This window comes from Ceratina calcarata, unplaced genomic scaffold (genome assembly GCF_001652005.2).
Source record: "Ceratina calcarata isolate Rehan_Ccalc_2016 unplaced genomic scaffold, ASM165200v1 scaffold78.2, whole genome shotgun sequence".
In the NCBI taxonomy this organism is placed as follows: Eukaryota; Metazoa; Arthropoda; class Insecta; order Hymenoptera; family Apidae; genus Ceratina; species Ceratina calcarata.
In genome coordinates, this window is record NW_017179105.1 from 2,220,467 (window position 1) to 2,229,080 (window position 8,614).

The 8,614-nt window shown below is 41.4% G+C and overlaps 1 protein-coding gene across 1 annotated transcript in view; it reads right to left on the reverse strand.

Moving 5' to 3' along the window:
* The window catches only part of LOC108630698 (uncharacterized), a 71,818-nt gene extending 64,753 nt beyond the window's left edge, over window positions 1–7,065 (reverse strand). The window contains exons 1-2 of the mRNA XM_018034129.2: window positions 6,684–7,065; window positions 1,133–1,228 (exon numbers count right to left, since the gene is read on the reverse strand). Coding sequence (XP_017889618.1) covers window positions 1,133–1,175 — 43 coding nt within the window. The 5' untranslated portion in view covers window positions 1,176–1,228; window positions 6,684–7,065. The remainder of the gene's footprint in view (window positions 1–1,132; window positions 1,229–6,683) is intronic.
* Window positions 7,066–8,614: the final 1,549 nt, after the last annotated feature.

Genomic DNA, 8,614 nt, shown 5'->3' on the forward strand with positions numbered 1-8,614 from the left:
AAAAGTTAGAATTTTCCGAAAAAAGTTTCGCCGGAACTTCTCCCTAGTACGTCAGCTCCGAAACTACTCCAAAGTTCCTGCAACTTTAACTAACAATAAGATAAAGCTGGGGAAAGCTTTACAAATTCCTATTTTATACACGACCCTTTCGGCGACTCAATTTACCCCACGTACGTGTGCACGTAAGCTCGTTGGATAAGATCGGCCGTGACGCGCGAACCGCTGATACCAGAGATATGTCACACGTTCATCACGAGGCTTCATTAAAGTCTAATAGTATCGTCCCATAAATTACCACATTCAACGAAACAATTCACGTCGTAAAGTCTAAAATCTTACGAAGATCAATTTGATCAGTGAATGAATTTATGTATAAAATTCTGTAAAATTTATTATCATTTAGAAAACTATTTAACAGCACTGCCTCTTACATTTTATGTGTATATTCGATAAAAAAGGGATCGAAGTTCGTTTATCGATGCAGAGCGTAAAAATTGGTACACGATTTTCGATTGCAATCTACCGAACTACAAGTGAAACTAAACAGCACGCTCGGAAGCAATCGAAAAGTAAAATTTCGAGAGCAAGGAAAGTTCCGACCACCCAAAAAAGTTAGAATTTTCCGAAAAAAGTTTCGCCGGAACTTCTCCCTAGTACGTCAGCTCCGAAACTACTCCAAAGTTCCTGCAACTTTAACTAACAATAAGATAAAGCTGGGGAAAGCTTTACAAATTCCTATTTTATACACGCTTGACACGAACATGGATCAAAAATCGTGTTGACAAAACGAATCGTCTTTATCCTTATTATTTTCATACCAAATTTTGCCATACGATTCAACTCCAATTATTACGAAATTCTATACGTCATCTAATTGTTCTTCGAGTTATAAAGAAGATATGAACTTTCACGTTTTCGCAGTGTGAGAATCGAACGAAATCTTGTAAATTAATTTCAGTTGCACGACTGACATCAAACATTAAACGAGGGTAACGATTCGCGCAATAATAATTCAGTACTCGTGGAATCAAACACGGGTTTCATTCGCAGGTGGAAGTTTATTAAAAGTGGCGTCGACGGTAGTAAAACGCGAGTGCAGCTGGCGCTCAATTAACATTAAACAAACACTCACCGTCGCTGCGCTGGGGGGTGCCCCTTTTGTCACCCTTCCCCATATTTTCTTCTCCCTCTGTCCTCTAAGGTGAGAAGCGGTTTCTTCTTCTCCCGCCTGAAATTCAATTGCAAAGTGCATTCGGTTACTCCACTCTGTGCACGTACAGACGTAACACATAGACACGGGCAAACGTAAAATGTGTGCGGAATATCCAAGCTCGCAACCCCTCGTGCATTTGTGCTGTTGCGAGCTGCGAACCGGGTTCAATTTGTCCCTGGAAATTGTTGGGAATTGGTACTAGCGAAGCGGGACAGAGAATGAACAAAAAAATTGTCGAACGTCAGAGGAACGACTTTGATCGATCGTTAATTAAGCGATTTGATTTTTTCCAAGCATAAATTGTCAGCCACTTCTTCCTGCTACGCGACAGCAGCGATTACAGTGCAGTTTAAGTAGTACGAGTCAACCGTTCGGCCGACTATTCGCGTTTCCCACTGTGAACGACGTTTCTGCGATCGATTTTCTCGCAATGCTTAACAAGGATTCATTGAACAGCCTATCATACGACTAGGTATTGAATAAATAGTTTCCAATTATCATACATATCAAAGGAATAATTAAATTAATTTCAAGCCAGGCGTACGTGAGTGATTTTAATCATACAGGGAAAATTCGTATTGATTTCATAGACGTATGGGTCATTGATAATGTCTTGTTTAAACTTTTTCATTTATTCATTTTAATAATGATTTAATAAATTATTTTAAGTTTTGTATATTTTGTACATTCGACCGTTCTGATTTTAATCGTGTTGAATGTCACGTCATTTCTAATGATTCTTGTCGATTTTGCCTGTGCATTGAAAATATGAATGTCAGAGCATAAGAAATCATGAAAGTGGTACGTGAACGCATCGATCATCATCGTTCGGACTTTACCGATCTACAAGCTCGTAGTAAGTAATAATTTCCGGCACCGGTGATTGATAATGACGTGCATGTAAGCAACGCGACGGTGTATCGATTTCCGATTCGAACCCCGGCGCCGAGTGTCGAGTTTCTCGCCAAACGAAAATGCCGAATCCTGCCGAATTTGTATTTAGCCATTTGCGAATTTCTAAACTCGGTTTTAAATAAAAACTGTCAGAGCGTACAGCTTCGTCGCGCATACATCGCTTTGTCATTTACTCAGGAGTTAATAGAAACCGATACAGGCGAATGATCTCTTCTTTGAAACGAGGTAACTTAATAGGATTAAATTTCTTGCGCCAAATGCGATTTCGTGAATAATCTCGCGTCGCGTGTAACGAGAAAACGCCGAGAGGGAAATCTTTCGCGACATTCCTAGGAGGATGTGTTTCCCGGCGTATCTTCCTAAAGACACTCGAGGGCACATTCGCGCGGAGACGTCGCCGCCGCGTTGCATCGACGCGTGTACGACGCGCGGAAAAATGAAATTCCTCGAGATTCTCGCGTGATCGTGATTCGTGCGTCTCCGCCGTATCTGAAACGCGCGGCACGTATTCCTCTTTGCCCGATCCGCCGTTATTCGCGTCACGTTCTACCCGCGGATGATAAACGTTGTTAAAGAGACCGGGAAACATACGTTACGCTACTTCTCGTATCGATATTCCCCTCTGATTCCTAATCGAGTTACATCACGACGCAATTTTTCCTTCCATCCCATATAGAATTGATAATTTTTTATCGAGTCGTCTTAAAAATTACACGGGCTAATGATTTAATTTTTAAAACGACTTCACAATTATCGTCAGTCTCAAAGTGACTTCGGTTTATCGTCGAATTAGATTATAGAACGGGGAGTATAATTTTTGAGAGGAGAAGAGGTGCTCGAAACTCTTTTCGGTGCGATGTATCGATTGGCACCCACGGTAGATATCGTCGAGGGTTCTGTAAACATTAAACTGCGGTTAATTCAGGTGCTTCGTCGCGGCGATCGTTGACACGGTTTTTCTACCCGGTTATTCGCCGGGGTTTCAATCCGGGCGCCGCCGCGCCGTTTGAAAACGAGCCGTGAGAGAGACCCGATCTCTCGAACACGGTGTATTTTTACCCCTTTACCCCTGTTTCCCATTTTTTCTCTCTGTCGGGGCCGCGTATTTTCACGGGAATTTTTGATGGTTAGATAGCTTTAAGAGGGACTGCAAGTGAACGACTGCGCGAAACGAACGACATGGTCGACAGCGTCGAACGATTGACGGTTTGACACTCCCTTTGTCAGGCTGGAAATTTTTCAACCGTCTCTTTTTCGGCGCACTGCTAAAGGGAAGCCAATTTTTTTAGTTTGATGTCAGAACATTTTGACGGGTCAACCTCTGATTTATCTAGCAACTCATTTGTTTCATATTTAAACGTATTAAAAGTCCGTGCGAACTGGACGAACACGGAGAGTCGAGTTGAAAATGTGTTTGCGACAAGAAATATTCATGAAATGTTTAGTCGTTGCAAGTCCCTCGTATTCCTCACGTGTGCAATAGCGAACTGCAAGGGGTGCAATTTAAATTCATTTGATCATGGCTAAGTCGATCGAGGTCGTCAGCGAACGAGGAAATTATTGGACTCCACCGGAAATTGTGAAATTCTCGATGGCTACGATACTCGGATTCGAAACCCGATTCGTTCAGATTTCACGCTGTTCTACGAAAACGAAAATTCCTGTACAACACTGATTACGTTCCTTTTTTTTAACTACGCGATCCGAGACCCGAGATACTGCGAGCTTAGCTGACTGACGGCCGAAAACCGGATCGGAAAAGCCTTTTCATCACGTAACACGATACACGAAGAAAAACGTTAATGAAACTCGGACGTCCGTTGTCTAATGGTAGCGTAAGCTTCGTTTGGAAAAAGGATTGGACTTCGAAGTACACTGAAATTAATACCAAGTAATTTGTTCGTTTCATTAAAAGAAATTCTATACTGAACTACAGAAACGTAGCATGCGATGTATAAAAATGTCAGAAGCAAATGTACATCGCAACCCCGACGCGAAATACATTTTTTAACTGGCTACTAGAAATGCTTTAATTTGCATAAAAATTTGAATAAAAATTGATTCAACCAACTAGGAAAAAGTGTTGCGGGTATAATTCCGTGTACGCGAGGACATGTTCATTGCGGGAATAATTTTCCACTGTCGACTAGATATAATATGGTTCGACGTTTCTGCGTTAACACGGGAGATGACCATTCCGGGCCTGTTTTAGTGCAATTTATGTGCATTAATTTCAATGATTGATGCGCGCTACTGAAAACACATAGGGGACCCGCATACCTGGACGGTCAATGGAAATAATGCAAATTCCCCGACGGGAAAAAATGTTATGCAAGTGCATAAATAAAATTCGTACAAATAGATTCTTAACGAGAGAATATTCGACTAGAGGAGAATTAAGTATTACGAAATGACTCTTTTAATAATTATTCCAATTCACTTACTACAGATTCTCACTACATATTTGGATCGTGCTCGGGCGATTTGAGTTTGGAAATTGTAAGATTACGTAAGATGCATTAAGGAGATGTGCGAATTTGCGATGCAGTATGTTATAAGGCTTTCATGCAAGTTTGAGAAAATGAGGACGGATAGTATGTCTGGTAATCTAGGGAATAGGAGAAAAGGAAGAAAAGCTTTTCAGTTTGCCTTGTCCCCGGAGCCCGATATTCATGTTCAGCATTTTGAATAGCTAATACGTGTCTCCTATACGTTATACTGTACCCAGTATTCGTTACGTTACATCGGTAATAAAATCGGAAAGCGCCTCGGAAAATTTCGTTTAACAAACTTTTAAACGTCACGCACATATTCTTTTTCAATTTATAATTCGCCAAGTCAAGCAGTGGCAACCTTCGAACAGTCCGCGGCAAGAATTCCCGCATAATATCGAGCGAAGCTGGGATAACGATCTTCCCGTCGTAAATTACACCCCTTTTGCACGCGTTTTAAGCAAATTGCGTCGGACAACCGTTCGTAAATTCAACAACGGTTCTCCCACGGCTGTTCGCGCGCTACCACGGCCCTGGCACGTCTTGAATTTTAAGAGAACAGCACGCGTCCTGGTGAAACGAATCCAAAGCCAGCCAAAGCAAATGAAAATTGAAACGTTTTTCCAAGTTTTATCCAGCGTATAATGTAATTATACGGCATATGATATATTATACAGCACGCGAAGCTTTTGCTGTTCGTGTAGCTTCTGTTAATATATAATAATGAACAGAAATAGCTGCGTTTTCATCTTGCCGTGAAATTACGTACAACCCCGACAGAGTCAACGTCCGTGAGGAATTTAATAGCGCGGTGGGTGACTGGGAGAACGTTCACATCAACAATTTCGCTTTGTTAATCATTCTAACGGATTCAGCAAACAATATAGTCATTCTCAGCATTATTACTATTTCTGCTTATAAATTTACGTCCCAGAAAAAGAAAAAAAGCAAGATTTATTCTTCTGATCAGTAGAAAATGAATAATTTGCCAGATCGTTGCGTATCAATCGTACCTATTCAGTTTTCATCAATCCCGATGAAGAAGTTCACATCCCAGAATCGAAACCTCGGAAAATTTCGTTTAACAAACTTTTAAACGTCACGCACATATTCTTTTTCAATTTATAATTCGCCAAGTCAAGCAGTGGCAACCTTCGAACAGTCCGCGGCAAGAATTCCCGCATAATATCGAGCGAAGCTGGGATAACGATCTTCCCGTCGTAAATTACACCCCTTTTGCACGCGTTTTAAGCAAATTGCGTCGGACAACCGTTCGTAAATTCAACAACGGTTCTCCCACGGCTGTTCGCGCGCTACCACGGCCCTGGCACGTCTTGAATTTTAAGAGAACAGCACGCGTCCTGGTGAAACGAATCCAAAGCCAGCCAAAGCAAATGAAAATTGAAACGTTTTTCCAAGTTTTATCCAGCGTATAATGTAATTATACGGCATATGATATATTATACAGCACGCGAAGCTTTTGCTGTTCGTGTAGCTTCTGTTAATATATAATAATGAACAGAAATAGCTGCGTTTTCATCTTGCCGTGAAATTACGTACAACCCCGACAGAGTCAACGTCCGTGAGGAATTTAATAGCGCGGTGGGTGACTGGGAGAACGTTCACATCAACAATTTCGCTTTGTTAATCATTCTAACGGATTCAGCAAACAATATAGTCATTCTCAGCATTATTACTATTTCTGCTTATAAATTTACGTCCCAGAAAAAGAAAACACAAGATTTATTCTTCTGATCAGTAGAAAATGAATAATTTGCCAGGTCGTTGCGTATCAATCGTATCTATTCAGTTTTCATCAATCCCGATGAAGAAATTCACATCCCAGAATCGAAATAAGAAAAATGAATAATTTAAATATAAATTGTTTCTCTATGTATATGTATTGCCAATAGGAAGTGAACGAGGATCTTCACGAAATCATTGCAGATCATTTCTTGCCGATTTAATTCGTACCAGACGATCCACTGAGAAGGAATGTGATTCGCAAAGAGCGAGGCGCGGAATTAATTCGGACAGAGGGTATCCCGTGGGAAATTGCTTACCTTTGTCTTGGGGGACCATTGGTCACGGGCGTGCCATCGGGGGTGCCTAACGTTTCCACACAACCGGCTCGCACGGAGTCGCTTAGAAAAGACGGGAAGAGTCAGCTCTCCTCCCTTTTTCGAGGATTTTTCTCGGACTGAGCAAAGGACCGACCACCGGTTCTTCTATCCGTTCATAGCCGCGTTTATCACCCGACGCCACCCCCGCGTCAGTCGCTCATTATTCCCGTTATCGTTTCTCTCCTCAGGGACCGGACCGGTTCTCGTTTGCGAACACGACTGGCCGCCCTATCAAATGTACATGTCTGTTGCCATCTTTAAGTTATGCGTGTCCCGCAGGAATGTCCAGACGTGAACGCGTTTCGGGACCGGCACCGACTAAACTCCTGCCGACTGCTACCCTTTAGGATCGCGTACCCCTCGAGGCTCCTGCGCCTGGTGTCTCCTCGACCAGAGACACCAGTCGTGCTCGCGCAGAAATTTACCTCTTACTCACTGAGGATATCGTATCGATTTCTGACAGAGCAGGCTACTGCAGTACCAGAGGTCGGGTCCTCTTTTGCCAGTAGTCAGTACGTTAGAAAAATATGAATTGCGGTTCATTTATCTTTGTCAATTAATTCTTGTCGCATTCACGTTTTCTAGCATCGTTTTACAATGGTCGTTTTAATTGATTATTTATTTTACCAAGCAAGCTTGACGATGAACTGATTGCTGTGGCTCGTAGAGGGCATACGGCGATCGATTCTTTGAACTCGCGTGGATGTGCTGGTATATGCAAAGCACCGAGGAAATACTACTAAAGAGTGGGAGCTGTAACTTTTTGCTTGAAACATTTTTCGCTTGGACGAAAAAAAATGTAATTAATTAAGTAATTAATTATTGACGTCAGCGAAAAATATTTTAAACAAAAGTTGTAGCTGTAGTCGTCAGCTACAAAAAATGTCCAATGCAATTTTTCCGTACGTTTAGAAGTATTTAAAGAAATACGAAAATTTCGGAGAATCTGAAAGGGGACATACTTAAAATCTCGAGAAATTGGAAATTTCTTTTCTCGGAATTTCGAAAAATGCTTCAAATAAAAGTTGTAGATACTGCTATTATCTACAAGATTGGTCGTATACAATTTTCTTTTATCTCGAATGCTTCAGGGAAGTAATCGATTAATTATTTCATTTTATTTATGAATATATGAAAGGGAATATTGACACGTGTTTTAAACTCATGTCACTACGGGAAGACGAAGACTGTAAATAAAGAGGAATGCGTGGAGAACATGAATTTAAATTGAATTAACCTGATTTACTGAATGGTTAATCACAGTTGAAATGCGATCGTGTAATAATAATTTTAACAATGTTTATCGTCGGAGCCGCTGGAGTGTTTGCTAAATTGAACAATCGTAAGAAGAACCAGGGGCCACGGAGATCGTTATTCCCGCAGTCGATTCATAATTCATAGCTCGTTATAGTCGACGGAACGTAGAAGAAGTGTTCCAAGGGTGAGTTCCAACCCCTTTCGTGCACCCCTTATGCATATTGATACTATGTTCACGGGAGCCGAGAGATACGTTTTCTCAGCCAATTGGACAAATCTTCCCGGTTTCGTCAAAATGTTTGCTCCGACGTTCCTTGTTTACTATCATTACACACTTTAACAGGTGTTTATAACCGCCTCTCCGTTCTCCTGGAAAAGTACTTTTTAAATTCACCTGTTTGCCGCCGTAGTACCTCGTTCATCTCGGAATTCTCACGAAGAATGAACAAATGGTCGTTGACTTTGGAATTACTCATAATTAACGCGTACCTATTTGCGACGAAGAAATTGAAGCGGTCTAATTGGACAAACGCAAATGTACAAAGGAGAACGTTTTCGATAAGAATGGATATTAGAAGAATCATACAACATAGATTGGCACGTGAGCGTGGCTC